Below are 20,123 nucleotides of genomic sequence, written 5' to 3' on the forward strand. Positions count from 1 at the left end.
ATTATAACAACGTCCTCCGTACGGGCAGTTTTCTTTCGTTGTACTGAAATTTCTTTATAGCCAAACAGTACTGCATAATCTATAATGATATAAAGAATGTGATAGTTTTGGCACCGGAATTCTTACTTCGTTGCACCAAGAGTTTCATTGTAACCATGTTCATTATAATGGGAGTGCACAGAAATTTCTTCCACCTACCTCTTGCTCAAATCACCAACATTTGTATCGGTGCCTTCCTTCAATTAACCACCACCACCACTGCCACCACCACCACCACCACCACCGGCATCACCATTTTCGTCCGTGGCCGCATCTGAGTCCGGTCCCAGGTCCTCCACCCGGCTCCATCGGCCGACCGTCTCGAGCTCCTCCTGGCTGCCGTCCAGGAAGTCATCCTGCATGAAGATGGGGGCATACTGGATGTGGTTGCGTGGGTGGCGCCAGGACTGCACCTTCTGGTAGACGGCCCAGGCGCCGATCAGGATGCTGAGGGAGATGAGGATGATCACCACGACGATGCCGGAGACGGCCCTCGGCGTCATCTCAAACTCGTGCGGTTTCTGGGTGCAAAGACAGGTGGGTCGGGACATTTTTTTTTTTTTTCACGTTTGACTCATTCCAAGTACAGTGGGTACTCAGTATAATGAGATCCTTGGGACCACAACAATTAAGTTCTTTATCAGATATTTTGTAATATCAGTAGTCAATAAACAATATAAAACAAAAGAAATAAATTCATTGTGAATGGAGAGAATAGTTATATCAGCTATTTTGTTATATCAGATATCTTATTGAGTTTCCACTGTATTTATATTTGGCACAACACATAATCTCCAGAACATTGTCATGCATGCCACTTTTCATGGGTGTACTACTTTGCAAATTGCAGTTCATAAAACAATTTCACAAGTGGTCGATTATGGAAGCCATAGAGCAGACACAAACGATTCTGAAGAGGTCACCTTTGAAGTGGTCATTTGTACATGGAGTCAAGCTTGTGGTGATCGAAGCATTTGAATGTACTAGATCAATCCAAAAGCAACATGCATATGAAATGCCTCAAATCTTAATACTTCAAAATATCATAAACAGATCCTGACATTTTAGAGCACAAATAGCTTTTACTGCAATTTCCTCCACCTGAATGCCTGCATCTTTTAACACTTACAAACATTAATCCTTCATTATGTGCTCAACAAAATGTAAAAATTATAAGCATAGACAAAATATCACTGAAGATTTTCCTGGTTGTATCTGTATAAGCATTATGAAGAATATGATACTCAGTCTTACACATGGCATGACAGACACAGCTTTTGCATTTGTCTCTTTAATGCAATGATAGGTGATAAAACATTTTGGAAACATGATTAGACTGAGCAGTACTGCAAAGATTTGTGGTTTAAAGAGTCTTTTTTTTTTTTTTTTTTTTTGGTCAGACAGGAAAAAAAAATTAAAAGCTTGCTTGGGTAAATGCACAAGATATCCCTTTGGCCATCACATGATGAGCATTGGCCAATGAAATGATTAGGATTGTGTTGGATATTTATATAACAAGTTCATTCTCACCATAATGGGCCCACTGGAGTGTGTCTTCATCACCTGCTCAGACGTTGTACCCATCCGGGCGGGGAGGTGAGAGTCAAAGAGGGCACGGACGGCCTGTGCCTCCGACATCTCCAGCTTGTTCAGCAGAGACTCAAATGTTCTGGTGAGACAACATCAACAAACATTCATTAACATGTGATGCAAAAACAATTAAACAAATATAAAATGAGATTAGCAGACCCCCCCCCCCCTTATGCCTTGATATAAACTGCTGTCATAACCAACAAGCAGGCAGAATGGGGGAAAAACTGCAAACATTGAATTAGTGCACGTCACAGTGTCTAACCTTGAAGAATTATTTACCCCGTTTATACTGCTAGCGGGTTTCAGAGCCTGCTCGAGGAGGTTCGAAAACCCACTCTGAAAAAGCAGCCTCTTGTCTGTTTATACTGCTCGCCAAAAGCAGACCCTATCAGGCCCTAGCAGGCCCAACCTTCTCCTCCCCTCTGATTTATGGCGTGGGCTTTTGAGTGACAGTGTGCCAGTTGGAAGGCTTTCTGCAGCGGGGATTGGTCGAGATGGCTGGGTTGTTTACGTAAGCAGGTGATGACCTTCAGCAATTACCTCCGGGTCGGCCAAAAAGCGGCTTCTCGAACCCCCTTTGCGTTTATACTGCAGTCGAACCTCCTCGAGCCTGCTATAGCGGGTTCTGAAACCTCCCCCCATAGGAGGTTTCAGAACCCGACCCGACCGGATCGCCTTTTCTGAATTCTGTCTGTTTATACTGAGCTGAAAGCCTGCTCGAAGCAGCTACAGGGGGTTTCAGAACCCCCTTTTTCCTTAGTATAAACGGGGTAATTAAGAGCCCCCCCGAATGGTATTACTAACAACAAACAAGGAAAATGGGGGGGGGGGGGGAGGGGGGACACTAAAAACATTGTACTAGCTGAGTTTCACTTTTCAAAATTATTGATTGATTTTTACCTTTTAAACCACCTAAAGAACCACTAAACCCAAGGCAAAGCATTTGAACAGCTGAATGGGAAAATAACACCTTGCAGGGTAATAAGCGTCTGGTATGTAATCATCACTACCGTACACATTTCAGAGGACTTACTTCACTGGATCCACCCACAGATCTGGGCTGCATTTTACCAGTGTGCTAAGAGCATCTGCCTGCATCTGGAAGGAAACAAACATTACAATACTAGTACCTCTTTAACAGATATCCAGTAGTAATACTCTGTTGAATGACAACTACATCTAGTATGAATGCCTTTTCTAAACTTTGAATATTACAGTCCTCTAGTTCAAGGAGTTGTGTCATTATTTTCCTTCATAGCACACTGTATCAAATTCTTGCAAGTAAAAACAAACAAACAAAAATTTTCCTTTCACATACTTATTTTTTGATTCTTGTTCCATTCCTTTTTCTCCTCTAAGCACCTTTTTGATGGACTGTTGTTCTATAGAAATGTTCACTAATTATTCATCTTTTTTTTAAGATGAAGAAAGTTGTTTCCCAAACTTTCAGTGTATTATCATAATCATTATAATCTATTTGACCAAGAAACAACGCAGTACATCAGAACAAATATAATGATTCACACTTGTGTCTTTCATCCAGTGTCTTCAGATATTATATTGCAGATCATCTTGTCGTGCCTCAGCCTTCATATGTATTCCTCCATTACCCTGGCACATTTAGAAACTTGACCAGAGAGATTTTGGCACAGATTTATAATGTCCTATTGCCATTGCCTCAAGTACAGTTCTGCCTTATTTTCAAAGGGTCCTTTATCTTTTTACAAGAGATAGTATAGATAAACTTTGGTCAAAGCATCAATAACTTTCTTTCCTATGGGTATTGAGATCTCAAAAATGGCCTTTTTGACACCAAAAATTTGGGTATGCACTTACACATATTTACATCTATGGGAAGAAGTTAGTTTGTGCACTTATCTAATAAATAAAAAACATAATTCTTAAATTTGATTCCCCATAAATGTTTGATGTCCAGTACAGCCACTAGGCTTTATGTAACACACATTACCAGGACACAACATCAGAAATTATCCTCAATACATTAACAAAAGCAGCATACATTTGTAGGAAGAAAAGTGCACAGTGCTGCACATTTGACTAAACCCAACACATAAAAAACACAACTTTTGGAACAAATTTAGAAACAAAGAATACGATTTTTCTAAAATTTGTATGTATTGCCTGTTACCATGGGCACCATCCATGCACAACTGACATAAACTGCCAATACAATGCATGCTACATGTACATAAAAATGAATGTTCATTTGGTGAATTACAGTATTCAAAATGTCATCAGTTATAACTATTTTTTCCTGTAACACAGTCTCTCAAAAAGACCTAAGGATAGAGCATTTTGATTGATTTCATAGAAATTTGGGGAACCATGTCGTGGTGCTATTAACCAGTACTGCAAAATTATGCCTTCATGTGTGACTATTACTACCCACAAAGCTCTACAGATGACAATCACTCAAGCAAAGTCCCATATCCCTGAATACCTTTGAAGAGGTTGGCCCGCTCAGAACATTCCATGCTGTGATGGTGCTGATGATGCAGCTATCCAAACCAGCTTCTGTGGTATTTTCACCAGCAGTCGGACATGTGGTGTTATGCAGGACCCGAAGATGACCTGAGACTCTTGTTGCTGAGCCTTCATCTTGGATTAGCAGCTGGGAACAGTGAAAAAGGAGGCAGGAGCGATACAAAATATTATACCTTGCTTAAATATGTAACAATTGCGTTGGATGCCACCTACAATCTAAACATCTTACTCTCATAACACATATTAAGGTCTCAATACTACATGTAAAAAAAAAAGCAAAAAAAAAAAACATGTAAATGTAGTTTATCAAGGATAAGGTGGCTTTTTTGATATAAGTTATGTTTAAGACCACAAATTATTTCCCACCATGAACTATTTGATACGGCATGTTCTAAGATGGTAAAATAAATTAAAAAAATTAGGAGATAGAATGTGCCTTTGTGGGATTTAGCCATTATATCTGAGATAAACCGTGCTTTCGTGTCCTTGAGCACCAATTTATTTACTTCAGAATCTGGAAAGAACAGAAAAAAAAAGATGTAAATTATCTACAAACAATAAGAAGTAAAATCTGCATATTGATCAAGTCACATACATACAGTGTATCTCACAGCATGAGTTCACAAATGTCCTCTGTTTATAACTAGACCACCCTATAGTGCCAATAGATTTCATACCCTCACAATCATGGCAGATGAGTTAATACTGGATGTACATGCCCACAACAAACAGGAACATTGGTAATGTGAGTAATTAATTTTTACCTTCCCCCACCCTGTCACGGTTGAAAAAGGTTCACAAATGGCACCGGTAAAGCAGCAGTAGTCAAACCACCAAGGTTCCATGCGTTCTGGAGACAACTCCTTCAGGTCACCCATGTCGTAGCAAACGGGCAAAATCGATGACCGATTGGAGGAAATTCGCAACCATCTTGACCTTACCCAGGCGAGCTGTGCCCTTCCCTTCTCAGCAACTCTCGCACATTCTTTTGTCACTCTGCATTTTGGCAGCCATTTGCTAGAAAATTCTGCATAGTCTGCGACGACCTGCCTCAAGATTACATCACCATGGTTCTCGGCACTGTAGCAGGCGGGAAAGCCGACCTGGCCAAAACACCTTGACCTCATCACATTCCCGAAGTCAGAATTGTTAAACAAAGAAGACGGTCTGGCTGTCACGGGTGCTACCTTGGCCTGAGATCTTGGCACCGGTACCCTAGTGGATTTCCTGCGGCTTGGCCAGGGGCCGATCTCCTCGGGCGAGCCGTCTCGCAGTGGAGGACAGGCACTACGATGGTCATTATTGGTGTTATACACGGTGTTGCTTCGGCGACCAACTCTGAAATTTAGTGCAGATAATTTTGAGGCAAACTTGGCGAAGAAATAACCGGGCTCAAGAGTTTCAGTATCATTTTCTTTAGTACCACCTGAACTTATCGCCTGATTAGTCAACGAGAAGTTGATGGAAATTATGATCGAAATGATGTAAATTTGACGTTTCGGCGTCATCCTGTCCGTGCTGAACTGAGTTCCGGTAGATGTTGACAGCGCTTATCGCTGGCTAGGCTCCGATCGATCCGCATCATCATCATCTACAGCACACACAGCACATCTCTTCTGGTTTCATCGATTTTATCTATGCAGATAACAAAATGCTTCGATGAAGACCCCTTGAAATTTGTCACATGATATTTTGTGAAAGTAACCAGACAACTGTCACTTTACAGATGTATAGAGGAATTCTGTATTGGTTTCACTTAAAAATTTGGAATTGTGACCTATACCATAGGTATTTATTGGTGAATGATAGATAATGAAAGCAAATTTTTCAAGCAAGTTTTCGAAGGGGCTTTCAAGGAGTAAGAAGCAAGACTAATTATCCTTATATGGAATGCTGTATGATGAATTATTTTGAGTATTAACGAGGAAGTAAAATACCAAACTTGACTGAAAATGTTCACAAATTTTGTATTCATAAGGTATAATCAATGATGAATTTACAAGTTAAATTCATTTTGAAATAGAAACTATTGTCTAATATGAGAATATTCTGCTTAACAACAATTTATAGGATTTGCTTTATTAGCATTCCATAGAAAGAATGGCTGACGAAAATTTTAATTCATGCTACATCAGTGTGGCATGTAATCGAGTGCCACACTGCGTTCACTGGGGAAATGATGGGAAAATAGCATTCGGGACGTTTAATTCCATTGCTATATCTACGTTTGTTGTAAGTATATACATGATTCTTATCATCTGATGTCATAAATATCATTTGGACGAAGATCGAAGAAGGTCTTTTGCGTTGTAGTGTAGTCCCAGATACTGCATTACATGTTACCATCGCCGGGACCTGTAGCATAGCCTGACTAAAAATGGGTTAGAAGGATCCACGTACATGAACACCATGAAATACAGAGCCATGTGAATAGTCTGCTATTTTTCCTATAAGGCTTCTGCCATGGCATGTTATGAATATGCCATAAACCGCATTATCCCTGATATCATAACTATAATTGCCGTTTATGGCTCATGCATATGCATTGATAGTCAAAATAGACATGCATGACATTATTGTCAATTGATCCAAACTAGACTTAACGAATTTTACTAAATTACCTAAAAAAAAACTGTCTCTGAATTGTAATGTCTGACCTCATAGATATTTATGTAGACTGTATAAAAGAAAATACCATAGTCAATAGATCTTTTAAAACAAGGTAAATTCAAGACTAGCAGAACAGCTTTTTTATAATCAAAACCATTACTAGAAATTCTACTAGAACACTCTAGTTGATATTTATTTTTTATAGCAAGTGAAATTGATCGGTGTTTATGGTATTGTGCTCTCTATATGTGAGAGGTTGTTGAAATAGTTTATAGCAGCAATGGTGTAATATTCATGAGGCATTATGGTAGACATATTTTTGTCTGATTTTACACTCTGTGTAATTTTTATTTGATTTATCATCAAGGATGGGGTGACCAGCCCCATATCACCAATGCTGACAGGGCACAAAGACCGAGTCAACTGCGTCAAGTGGATTGAGGTCCGGAGCCATCGAGGCAGGGGGCAGCAGGAGGGGGCACACAGGGCGGAACTGGTGTCAGGATCCACTGATGGTGCCATCATTCTGTGGGGAGGTGAGGGGAACAAGGTAAGGAGTTGCTGCTGCATGCTGTCGCCTGTGACAATTCACATCATGGATTTTGGATTTAACAAAACCAACAAAAAGTCGCCAGACATGGATTTTTAGTTAGGAGCAGGTTCTGGAAGAGCAGACTCTAAGCTTTAAAATGATGTATAACTTAATTCAAATGGACTCCCCTAACCTACCTAAATAATGGAAAGAAAGCACACACTCTGGAAAAATGAGGCTATGAAGAGGCTATGAAGTACAGCTACAGGGTCTATTCAAGCGTTTCATCTTTCACCAAGCTGCGCTAGCTGTGCGATGAAAGGGACAAAACATGATGTCAACCACCGGAGCAACAACAATGAAGGGATTATCGGATTAAGCTGAAATTGAGCATGTTCTATTAACACATTCTGTCCATGATTAACGCCAACTTACAACACAGTAGCATTATCCTTTGAAAAGTTATTAGACTTGAAAGTGAAGAGTGTACAAAGGATTTCTAGAAATGAAAAGGGGCCTCTAATACATACTTGATCATTCTATACTCTCCCCCAAAAAGGGTTGTAGAAAAACACACTTCCCCATTCGTGTTAATGATCCCAAACTAAAGAATAGGAAAGATAGCTCTTTCAGAAAATATGAAAAACTCAAGATTGACTTAGTTGACCCATTTCACCTTTTTTGAGTCCTTGTGTAAAATAAAGGGGTGCGACTTTTTGTTTGTTATGTGGTGCACGGTCACATATTATCTTTTTCCTCTTAAGGATTTCCTTTCTCAAAGAGATTAAAGGAAACAACAAAATGAGAACTTGAAACCTCAGGAAGCAAAATAAAAGTATGAACTGTGATATATCACTGGTGAAATAGTCATGCAGTGTTTTGTTTGCCTTTTTACCATTGGACAGTTTTCATCATTAGCGTCTCTCAGTGGACACACTGGATCGGTGATAGCTCTTGATGCTGGCTACGTCACCAGTGGGCAAAACTCTCACAGTCGGAGAACGTTAGTTGTCAGTGCATCGACAGACTCCACGGTCAGGATATGGGAAAGGGTAGATAGAGGTGAAGAGAACACAGATTCGGGTAAAGACTTGGGAGGAGGTGTAGATGGCGGCGGAGAGGGAGGAGAAGGAGGAGAATTTGTGGAGCGGCAGAGCATCTCGTTTGGTTCCGGGTTTGCCTTGGATGTCGCTCTCAGCGAGCTAGGTAGTAATGGTAAGTAGAATAGCGAATCATATATGTTTGCAAGTGCTAAGCATCAGCATGCATCAATCAAAGTCTATTCAATTTGCATGCTGATATGGTGTATTGCTTTGTAAGCTCTGGGCATGCATTACATTACCTCACTTATGCACTACCTGAATCAAGAATGCTTACCTCTTGTATATGTCGTCTGATGAAGTCAGGAATGGTGTTTTTGTATGTTACATCTTACCAAACTGTAATCACATCCATCCAACATTTTAGCCCCTGTGAAGTGAAATTGAATGCTTTATGCCATCAGTACATCTACTTTTTGCCAGTCCTCTAGTGTAGCCATGTCCTCTATTGATCAGTATTGCTAAAGAAGATTAGAGTTTTGTTACACTCTTACACACTTAATAGAAAAGTAATTTCCTTGCAACTGTTAAAGCCGTAAACATAAACTTTGTCACTATCATCAAATTTCATATATTTTGCAGTAAGCATCTATCAGTGTCTCATTAGCATTATGTCTTACTTTGCCAGGGATACAGGTACATTTGCAAACTTTGATAACTTCAAACAACTGAGCAAAAATACGAGTTTACTATTAAATTAAACATTTAATGTTGAAGACACATAAACAAGACATTGTGGATGCCTAAAGTTAGATGTAGAGGTATTGTAAGTGATCAGAATCATTTATAGAAATGATGTGCATGTGTTATGATAATTGCATCCAGGCTAATGTACCGGTATGCTGCATAATTAGGTATGCCAAGTACAGATTGGAACAATTCTACCTCACACGTAGTAAGATTTCATTTCTTGAATATTTGTAATTTAGTATTTTTTGTGTTTCTTTTCTGTAATGGGGTGTTTGTTTTCTTTTCTTTCTTTCCTTTTTTTTTTGGGGGGGGGGAAGGGAGGGGATACTGGAGAATACACAACTGTTGAGCAATGTATGTCTGATTTTTATCATCATCCACTTTCTTTATTAATGTTACATACAAATAGTCTCATTTTATACAATTGATTTCAGTTCCAGTTCTTGCCCTGGGTGGAGATGACTGTAAGATACACTTGTACGTGGAGAGTTCTGAAGGAAAGTTTGTCAAGGTTCAGAGTCTAGATGGCCATGAAGATTGGATTCGCTCTCTGGAATTTGCATATGATGGTGAGACATTAATAGGCGCATTTTCAAAACTGACAGGTGTGAATGTTATACGCACAGCCATATTTGTTCCCTTGTCCGCACCTGTGTTAGTAGTGCACAGGAGTTCATATCTGTGCAAAACTTGCTGGGAACAACAATGATCCACTGTCAGTTTCGGACTACCCCAACCTGGTGCAAAGTTTGCATGGCTGGACCCCGAACATTGTATACATCTCCATCATGTATACTTGTGTTTGGCTCCTAATCCTCATAACAAATTGTGTAAAGCTTTATATGTAGCTGAAGAATCCCGCTCCACTGGAGCTAACCATTACCAATAAATGTACTTTGGCATGGATGGGCAGTTCTATTCTAGCAAGCCCACGCTAGTCGTGGCTTTGGAAAATTACAGCGGTTGGTTTATATGAAACAAGATTTATTTGATCAAGGAGCTATAATATCTGATGACTGACTGCCTTTAACTATTGTAATGGTACAACATTCCACTCTCAGAATATTGTTTTTTTTTTGTTGTTGTTGAAAAGCATTAATACTGCAGAAGTGTTTCATAAATTGATTTGTGTTGTACACCATCGTTTAACATCCATGTTTGCAAGTAGACAGATTTCACTCACATAGATATAACTAGTAAGAATTATTGGACACTGAACATTTTCCCTCACTTTGTGTATGTAGAAATTAAATATTGAATTTTTTTATACATCTAGTTAGATTGAATGACATTTGGTTTTTTAAGCTTCATTTTCGAAGTTTTTTCCCTCATTCAGTTGAATTTCAATGTATGTGTTTACCGGTACTTGTTGATCATAGATGTATTTTACATCTTCTTTCTAAAAATATATCATACTGAACCTAAACTTCTCCCACAATATTTAGATAACGGCAACCATCTCCTTGCCTCCTGTGCCCAAGACTGTTTCATCAGACTCTGGAGAATTTCTTGCAGTAGTTCCCAGGCAGGAACCAGCTCTGACCAGATCCAGGAAATTCAACTAAAGAAGAATAAATTTTCCATTTCACATGAAGGTTTGCATCAGAAATAGCTAATGAATAGAAACACCACTGCATCACTTGTCGTGAATGTCTTTAAGCCTTGGTGAGATGTTGTGATCATTATTATGAATATATCTAATCATAAGGAAAGATTACCATAAAATCCTTAAAGACAGAGCAAAACACAACAGAAACGTAATTTCATAAGTATTTTATTCTTTATCACAGCTGTTTTATAAAAATATTTGTTGAAAGAAAAACTGTAAAAGAAGGTAACTTTGGGTTACAACTAAAAAAAAAAAAAAAAAAATCATGACTTGCAGAAAGAAATATGTCTTACCACATCAGACTATTTTACACATTTGTTCTGCAATTCAGACTAATTTCCAACACTTTTGCTCAAATTACACCTTGCTATGAACTTGCACTTTTAGCTAAGTTTTCAATATGAGACCTGCCATTACATGTGTATAGACTTTTTTTTTTTTAGAAAATCTTTGTGTATTGTTACATGTTAATGTGCTTTTTGTTGTTTTGTTTGTATTTCTTTTTTATGTCTGCGAATGGGGTTCCTACATATGTTATCTTTTCAGTGAGTGTTTTCTACTTTGCTAATTTTTTGTCTTGTTTTGTTGTTGTCCACCCCCCCCCCCCCCCAAACCGCCTTCTTACATGGCTGGTAACTACAGGTCGAGAGTGCCAGTATTCGGTTAGCCTGGAGTCAGTACTGGCGGGCCATGAGCAGTGGGTCTATGCAGTGCACTGGCAGAGACCAGTGGAAGTAGGTGAGACATATCAGTAGAGGAGCACCCCATATGATTATGTACAGTGTCACCTAATGTTCAAATGTATGTCAGCAACACTGTCAGTTTATGCCCTGTTTACAAAATGATCTGTTAGAGCTTGGTAAATTGATATTGTGTTAATATCATTAGCTGTATTGTTGTAGCACTGAGCTAAGGAATTAGGATTGTTGTATCTTTGATTTGGAATGTTTGTGATAGAGGGGTTGTCCTGAAATGCAGCACTTGGAATTGAAACAATGCATATATCTCCCCACCTCCCCACAGAAGCAGGAAAAATACACCAGCCCCTTTGTCTGCTGTCGGCTTCTATGGACAAGACGATGATCATCTGGAGGTTTGACGAAGCAAGCGGAGTTTGGCTTGATGAGGTAAAAGTGGCCAGGACATATTGAAAGTGTGTATGAAAGACACATTTTGGTTCATTACTGCTTTTGCAAATATCTTTCACAGTGGCCAATCAGCTGTGTGCATTTTGAGATTGTTTCTGTGGTAGCAGCATCACATCAAACTGATCATTTTTGGTGTTGAAGTTTGTAATCCTTGCCATAGTTATGAGAAAACAAACACAAGAAAAATATTGCAAAATGTGCTTTTGTCTCCTCAAATAGAATGTGTGCATGCTTTCTAGTTTTAGACAGCAAAAAATCCTTGGAGACAAATATTAATAGATATTAACTTTCCCTTTGGTGGTGAATTGTTTCTTATGTTCTACACACTACTCACTCTCTGACAAAAAGAAAACCCAACAACAACAAAAAACAAAACCCTGTTATCCCATGACCACTCTCCAAATTTCTTTGTATCCGGAAGATGTTTATGTATATTGTAAATACAGAAGAGAAATAAGAGAGATAATGGAGAGGTGATGATATCAGCTCACTTTTTATTATGCATATTATTATCAACTGTTTTAGCAACTGTTTGAGAACTGTTCGGCAAAAATGGACAAATCACCAGAATTTCATAATTTTCTTACTTTTAATCTGATTTTGTTCAAATATTCACTGTTGTGCTTGTAAAATTGTATTCTTTCTCTTTTAGACTCACTCCTAACTGATTCAGAATACCATTGTGAAGTGTGTTGCCATTACCCCAAATTGCCATCCAGGTTAATGACAGATTTTTTCCAATGTCCAGCTCTTTTGAGAAAGATCTGGCTTCAACAGCTGGGAAGTGTTGTGATAATTTCCTGTAGTTTGGAATAAAAATGTTGTGTTAACAATATACATAAATCGTCTCTTCAAATGAACTGTCAGACTAATCTTAACATCCATATGTTGTGTATGTCATGATTGTGCAGTTGACGGTGTTTGCCTTCTCCGTCTTTTCAGGTGCGTGTTGGCGAAGTAGGCGGCAACACACTGGGCCTCTATGGGTGCCAATTTGGTCCCGACGGCAGGGCCATACTGGGCCATGGCTACCAAGGTGCATTTCACGTCTGGACCAAAACTGAACCTGACCAGACCAATAGTCCAGAGGTACAACTGTAACTGTGACTTAGGGCTTATGACAGTCCTTTATTCTTGCAGTGATATACCTGTTCAAGTCATAAGTAATTTTCCAAGATCAATGGGAAAGAAATGATATGCCTTTCACCTCCCTGATGGGTATGTTTGTATGGATTTTGTAGTCCTGGGTCCTGTTTTAAGAAGACTTAAAATTGATTATATAATTGATTTCAACTGTAAGTCTATGTCAGCCTGTGTGGTAAGGAAATGTAAAATTGATTTTATCTTTTGACAAAACGGGGCCCGGGAAGTGCATTCTTAAAAATTTTGAATAGTCAAGCTGTGATGTTAGCACCTATGTCTATTTAAAACATTGTCGAATTTCTGCATGTGGCTTTTGTTTCTGTGTGTGACCCAATGTTCGTGAGATGAATTCAGACTCTGCCCAGTTTGTATATGATTCATGTACCCATTTCATGCCAAAGCGTTTGGCCATAAATTGTTGAGGTATTCAATTTCCAAGAGACTAGATTTCATTTGATACATGTATGTCCCTAGAATAAGATTAATTTTGAAATTGTGTTTTTGTTATAATGGTTTTGAAGCAATTTCATGAGATTGTGTATATATGCATATTTCACTTTAAGATATATTCTATTGTAGGATTTATAGACCCTGCAAGTGAGACATTCAGTCACTGTATCATGAACAAAGCCATGATAAAGTGCTACTGTAATGATGTCATAGCCAAATGATCATGATGGCCTTTTTAACCCATTGAGAACGAGTTCCGAGTATACTTGGGCAAGTGTCTATGGGAAATGCGTGCTGTAGCAAAATCAGCCTGTCCTCAACGGGTTAAAGTCTGAATGGGGTGCCCAGCTTTGACTGATAGAACAAATTGTTGCCCATGTCTTATTTGACTGATTTGTGCAGAGTTCAACTCTTTGCATTAAAGTATACTACTTTTCAATCACATCTTTCCATTCAAAGGGAGAAAATGCATGGACGCCTTCAGTGACGGTCAGTGGTCACTTTGCGGGGGTGCAGGACCTGGTCTGGAGCCCCAGTGGTGACTTTATCCTCAGTGTCGGACTGGACCAGACCACCAGGCTACATGCGCCGTGGAGACGGGACAACAAGGAGGTTGGTTATAATACAGTATACAAATGATGCACAGTCCTGATGAGTGCATCAGCCGGCATTGGGTGCATATGGTAACTATGGAATGCTTAATCCATGAGGCAAGCCGACTGGATTTAAGCTAAATTCCATAGTTACTGCATGCACACTATTCGGACTGACGCACGAAAAGACATATGCGTCATCTCTGTTAAAGAATGGGGACAATTTTCCTGCCAAAAATCCATTTTTCAATCATGTTACCTGATGGCAAATTTCCTGGATGAATTTCCATTTGGCTTGCCATAGACTTAAGCCCCAAAATCATGCATCCAGTAATTACTGAATGCATGATTTTTAGCCAATAGGCATCTCGTACTGAGTGCATGAATGCTTGCTTAGTGCGCAAACCCTTGCTACAAGTGCGCGCACTCATGCTACAAGTGCACGATAACGTGTACCACTGTAAGACAGCATGTGGCCAGTAGAAAATCAACACTCATCTCTTGAACAATGAGATTACAAGATTCTTGCTACCCATTCTATTATAGATTTTCAATGATGAGCTCATAGTGAGCTTTTGAAATGCTCAACCCATGTGATCTGTGATGGCAAATTGGCACAGAGACTTCTGCACACACATTTGTCAGGGGCGGATCCAGAAATTTTGTAAGGGGGGGGGGGTGCAAAGCAGTTTATTTATAACTTCCGGGTCTAATCCGCTGACAAGCAAAAAAAAAAAAAACCTTAACATGTATTTTCTTGTGCCACTTCCCGATAACATCTGAAAAGCAAAAAAAAAAAAAAAGAAAAGAGGCTTAAAGGTACTAGCCCACATTTGCAAACCCACGAAAATCAAAACTGCATAAAACAGGTCCAATATGACTTCAAGTACAAGTTATAACCGTTACAGTAACATACCTCACCTGTCGCTCTTTGTCTATACCATTCGATAAAAGAGAGAAAATCATCGTTTTAAAATCAATTTTCAAACCGGGTCAACCCGACCCAAAATCGAATTACGAGCGCGGACTATAGCTACGTACATTGTACATGTAAACGTACGTGGACCGGAGCTAGCGAGCGTTATACGCATGCATACGGATTATGGTACATTTTCATTTATTTTTATGAAAGTAATGGACTAATTGGAACGAAATTTTGCACAGGTGTTACTGCAATCATACCCAAACTCTATGCTAACTATGAGACCAATTGCTGCAGGTTTACAAATGTGGGCTAATACCTTTCAGCGCAATACAATTAAAAATTGAAGGGAGTGCATGTGCCCCCTTTCAAGTTTTTTTTTTGTTATTTCTTTTATTTGAAGAAAAAATAAATAAAATTAAAGGGAGGGGGGCTTGTACCTGATGTGCCCCCTCCTGGATCTGCCACTGTTTCCAGCTGATTGATGCACCTAGTCCTGATTCCATATTTGGGTCATTGCATGTTGTTGTTGTTTTTACAATCATAGGAACTTTAATGAGATGATGATTGTGTGATTGGACTCTTGTCATTGTATTGATATTTAACCAAGATTTTTCATTCACTCTTTAGAATGGGAAGTTGTGTGGTAATGCAGCTTGGTCAGTAAATAATGAATTGCAGATCATTTTTGGTTATTCAAATCTTTTTCTTTTTTTTTAGAATTGTTCAGAAAGATCATTCAAATATGGAATGCTGCTTGTAGGATTACGGAAAAATGAAGCCAAGTCCAAAGTCTCCTCATGAAACCTAAGGCAACAAAATGAGGAGAAGAAGAAGATATTCGTTGGGCCTGGATCTACAATGACTTGACACCACTCTAACAAATGCAATATATGTTTCATTTGTCATTAGGTCATGAATGGTCATATTGCACATTGTCTGTTGACCCATTGAGGACAGGCTGATTTCGCTACAATACACATTTCCCATAGACACTTGCCCGAGTATACTCGGGACTCGTCCTCAATGGGTTAAAAACAAATGAAGGGCAATGACAAAATTTTTACTAAAGGAAGCATCAAACTCCTGTCTGAGTATTGAATGATTCTGAGAAGAGGTGGCAAGGACTGATATTGAGCAGGGACAGTGTTCAGGTGCGAGTTTCTTCACTGTGTCTCCCTCTACAAATAAATTTGTTAAGATCGCAACTGCTGATCTGTAAATTAACAAACATGTCGGAAAAAAAGGAACCAGTGGGACTCGAACCTGTCATCTACTGTTGGACAGTGTTTTTTGTAGGACAGCAATTGAAGGGACATGGGGTATAAAGAATGGATGGAGGAAAGAGGAACCTCAGTGAATTTCTAATTTGTGGGACTATCTACTGGTAAGGACAGAAATTTCTCTGTTATTACTTACCACAATACCTGAGAGTGTCAGAAATAAGGTGGATATGAATGCATTTTATTTTTCGTAAATGATGTGGATGTGTGCATGCATGAATGTTCTATGTGTTTTTTCCAAGAGGTGGACTTAAGTATGGATGTTGTTGTTGTTGTTGTTGTTTTCTTCTTTGTTCCCAGACATGGCATGAGATAGCAAGACCCCAGGTCCATGGCTACGACATGCAGTGTCTCGCCATGATTGGCAATTTTGCCTTTGTCTCTGGAGCTGATGAAAAGGTGAGCTAGTCTTCCAAAAGTTTTGCTCACATAATCAGTGTCATCTTTGACATCTTGTCCATGTAGCTGTTATCCTTGAGTGTCAATGACAATACAAACAAACAAAGAAGAAAAAAGAAAGATAGAGGAAATCAGGCTACTAGCCATGGATGCAATACTTTATTACTGGTGTCAAGCATCTATTCAGAGATATGTTAGGCTTGCAGTGGTCCCAGAGCTACATAACACTGGTGTCTGTGAGACAGCCACCCTATATTGCGACCCGTACAAATTCCCTCAAAGTTTGTGTGAAGGAGGATAACAGTTTGTAGAATACATTGATCAAATTTTATCACAGTCTAGTTGCAATATACTGTAGGCAACAGGAAATTAGAAATATTTCTGGAGTTCCTTGTAATCTCCTTTGATCGTTTCAAGATGTGCAGTTCTCACATTGTCCATATCATTCTATATTTTTTGGAAGTGCATGGCGTGTAGCTTTTATCAAACATTTCATCGATGTTAGGCAAATGAGAGTCTCATCAGCAAACAGCAAGATTTTTTTTTTTTTATCACTTAGACAAGGTTTTTACAGATATTTATTTCATTGCAACATTGGCCATATACAGCCTCAGACACATAAATTCACCTGCCAAAAAGATTGTGCTGTCCAGCAGACTATGTTATTATTGCTCATTGAAACACAATTGACATGTGTACAAAAAGTGTATTTGACTTGATTTGAATCATTTATATCAAGGAATCACTTATGTCTCAATATTGTGTACATGACTGTACAAGTTTCTATGTGCAAATTGGGATCATAGCAACAAGGTTTGGTGTCAAAGGTCAGAGCCATTAAATACAATTTCATGATAAAAAGACTTTTAATCTGTGCCTTTAAATAGTGAAGCTAGTATGGTTGAGATGAGACAAGATACAAAAAACCTGATGACAATTGTTTTTGGTGATTTGTCTGTCTGTCACCTTGCAGGTATTGAGAGTGTTTGAGGCACCATCCAACTTCCTGGAGAATCTCTCTCGCATCTCTGGCGTAGACACGTCAGCTGCCCAGAAGGCTCAGGTACAAATATTTTGAGTTCATTTTCCTTCTCGTAATCATGCTTGCTGCTTGCAGACTTTTTGAGTGACAGTGTTATGACAGTTTTCTCAACATCTTTTTATTTCCATCTCACTCTGATCTACATCTAATGTCAAATCAACAAGATAGCAAACTGCAAAACTTTCATGAACATATGATATACAAATTCAGTAAGAATGGAAGAAAAGAAATTGCAGGCAATTAAGGCAGAATATTACTAACAAGACTCATCACAGTTTTCATCTGATTCCATCATTTTTCTTGAAATTTTCAGGAGGCAAAACAGGTGCCAGAAGGGGCTAGTGTGCCCGCCCTGGGCCTCTCCAACAAGGCTGTCTACCAGGGGGAGGGGGGCATGCCCACGCCCGACCGAGAGATTAATCACCCCAGTGAGCAGTACACAGAAATCTACTTTGCCCCAGTCATGCTCAGCAGTGAGTATCTATTGATATTAATTTTTGATACTCCTCCTCTTTAGGTTTGCAGTTTGTGTGTTTGTTTTGTTGTTGTTGGGTTTTTGTTTTTTTTCAATTCAGTGGACCAGGTATTGCCTGGTGACCACATTAGATATAAGAAATTATTTGGACTTCTCCGACAGTTTCCAAGGGAAGTGTACAATGGGTATCTTAATAGCAGTTACTGATGATTCTGGTATTTGATCTTGCCAGGACCACCCACCGAAGACCACCTCTTGCAGAACACGCTGTGGCCAGAGACACAAAAGCTCTACGGGCACGGCTACGAGGTCTTCACCGTAGCAAGCCATCCCGACGGGAAATTTGTGGCATCGGCATGCAAGGTATGCTTCAGATGAGACAGATTTCACTCGGTGATCATTGTCACATTAGAGAGATGATGATGGAGACAACAGTGATGATGGTTGATGATGATGATGATGATGATGATGATGATGATGATGATGATGATGATGATGATGATGATGATGATTGATGATGATGATGATGATGATGATGATGATGATGATGATGATGATGATGATGATGATGATGATGATGATGATGATGATTGATGATGATTGATGGTGATGATTGATGATGTTGATGATGATGATGATGATGATGATGATGATGATGATGATGTTGCTGAGGAGGAGGAAGAGGAGGAGGAGTATGGTAATGATAATGAAAGATGTTGATGAGCATGGTAGTGATAGTGACAATGATGATGATGATGATGATGATGATGATGATGATGATGATTGATGATGATTGATGGTGATGATTGATGATGTGGATGATGATGATGATGATGATGATGATGATGATGATGATGATGATGATGTTGATGAGAAGGAGGAAGAGGAGGAGGAGTATGGTAATGATAATGAAAGATGTTGATGAGCATGGTAGTGATAGTGACAATGATGATGATGATGATAATGATGAATGTGATAATGGTAATCATAATGGGAATAATGTTTTGACCATTCTTCTCTAGCACATGGTGAATTTGATTAGGTCTCCAGTGTCATTAGCTCATAATTCTGTCATTCTTTTTGTTGATGTTCTTGAGTTATGGACAAGCTGATTCTACTATAGCACACACTTCCCATAAACACCGGCCCGAGTATATTTGGGACTAGTCTTCAACGGGTTAAAGGGACGGTATAGTTTCGGTTGAGAAGGGACTTCAGATTTCCAACTTTTCCTTATGAGATAGTAAGAAACCTCTTAAGAAATATGAAAGAACATATAATTCTAAGAGAAATTCAAAGTTTATTTGATGAAAATTGGATTTGAAATGGCCTAGATATCCAAAAAAAAAAAAAATGATACTGGTATTAATAAAAGTTTTGACCCATGTTTTATTAGGATCACTTTGTTTTACTTTGTTTATGGATATCTCAGCCTTTTCAAATCCGATTTTACCTCAGATAAACTATGAATTCCTATTTGAATGGTATGCTCTCTATAAACGTTTCTTAAAGTAGTTTCTAAGTATCTCACAAAAACTTAAAAGCTGAATCCTCACGTCAATCAATATTATACATCCCTTTAAAGCCAACTTGAATATGGTGCAGAACTCTACAGCAATCTTGAAATCCTGGGCAACACAAAAACAGAGAAAATGAAGGGCCTGCAGTACAGTAATAGTTTAGCACTTATCATCTAATTTTCATATTTTCTTTCACAGGCAGCAAAACCCGAGCATGCAGCCATTCTTCTCTGGGACACATCGTCATGGCAACAGGTGGGGCAATTGATGATCCACTCACTGACCGTCACACAGCTGGCATTCTCCCACGACGGCAGCCGGCTTCTCGCAGTGTCTCGGGACAGGACGTGGTCACTCTTCGAAGAGAGCCCCAGTGAAGGTCAGTGGTCAAACTATAACCAGCCGCTGACTTGGAATGTAGACTTTTAGGCTTGCTCTGTGCTCCAAGTAGGATCCTTTTCCTTTACTTT

The 20,123-nt window shown here is 39.1% G+C and overlaps 2 protein-coding genes across 2 annotated transcripts in view; one reads left to right on the forward strand and one right to left on the reverse strand.

Moving 5' to 3' along the window:
* Nucleotides 1–242: 242 nt before the first annotated feature.
* Nucleotides 243–5,645, reverse strand: LOC140243520 (uncharacterized). Its single transcript, XM_072323191.1, has 5 exons — nucleotides 4,902–5,645; nucleotides 4,094–4,264; nucleotides 2,666–2,730; nucleotides 1,570–1,708; nucleotides 243–560 (listed from the first exon to the last, which is right to left on the reverse strand). Exons 1-5 carry the CDS (start codon nucleotides 5,643–5,645, stop codon nucleotides 243–245), a joined length of 1,437 nt encoding a protein of 478 aa, XP_072179292.1.
* Nucleotides 5,646–6,237: 592 nt separating this feature from the next.
* LOC140243940 (elongator complex protein 2-like) overlaps nucleotides 6,238–20,123 on the forward strand; it is a 29,529-nt gene continuing 15,643 nt past the window's right edge. Inside the window, exons 1-14 of the mRNA XM_072323610.1 lie at nucleotides 6,238–6,369; nucleotides 7,115–7,297; nucleotides 8,185–8,494; nucleotides 9,504–9,638; nucleotides 10,515–10,664; nucleotides 11,321–11,416; nucleotides 11,702–11,805; nucleotides 12,769–12,915; nucleotides 13,879–14,031; nucleotides 16,518–16,616; nucleotides 17,590–17,679; nucleotides 17,972–18,131; nucleotides 18,366–18,496; nucleotides 19,852–20,032. Coding sequence (XP_072179711.1) covers nucleotides 6,238–6,369; nucleotides 7,115–7,297; nucleotides 8,185–8,494; nucleotides 9,504–9,638; nucleotides 10,515–10,664; nucleotides 11,321–11,416; nucleotides 11,702–11,805; nucleotides 12,769–12,915; nucleotides 13,879–14,031; nucleotides 16,518–16,616; nucleotides 17,590–17,679; nucleotides 17,972–18,131; nucleotides 18,366–18,496; nucleotides 19,852–20,032 — 2,071 coding nt within the window. The remainder of the gene's footprint in view (nucleotides 6,370–7,114; nucleotides 7,298–8,184; nucleotides 8,495–9,503; nucleotides 9,639–10,514; nucleotides 10,665–11,320; nucleotides 11,417–11,701; nucleotides 11,806–12,768; nucleotides 12,916–13,878; nucleotides 14,032–16,517; nucleotides 16,617–17,589; nucleotides 17,680–17,971; nucleotides 18,132–18,365; nucleotides 18,497–19,851; nucleotides 20,033–20,123) is intronic.

This window comes from Diadema setosum, chromosome 20, assembly GCF_964275005.1.
Source record: "Diadema setosum chromosome 20, eeDiaSeto1, whole genome shotgun sequence".
NCBI classification, from domain to species: domain Eukaryota; kingdom Metazoa; phylum Echinodermata; class Echinoidea; order Diadematoida; family Diadematidae; genus Diadema; species Diadema setosum.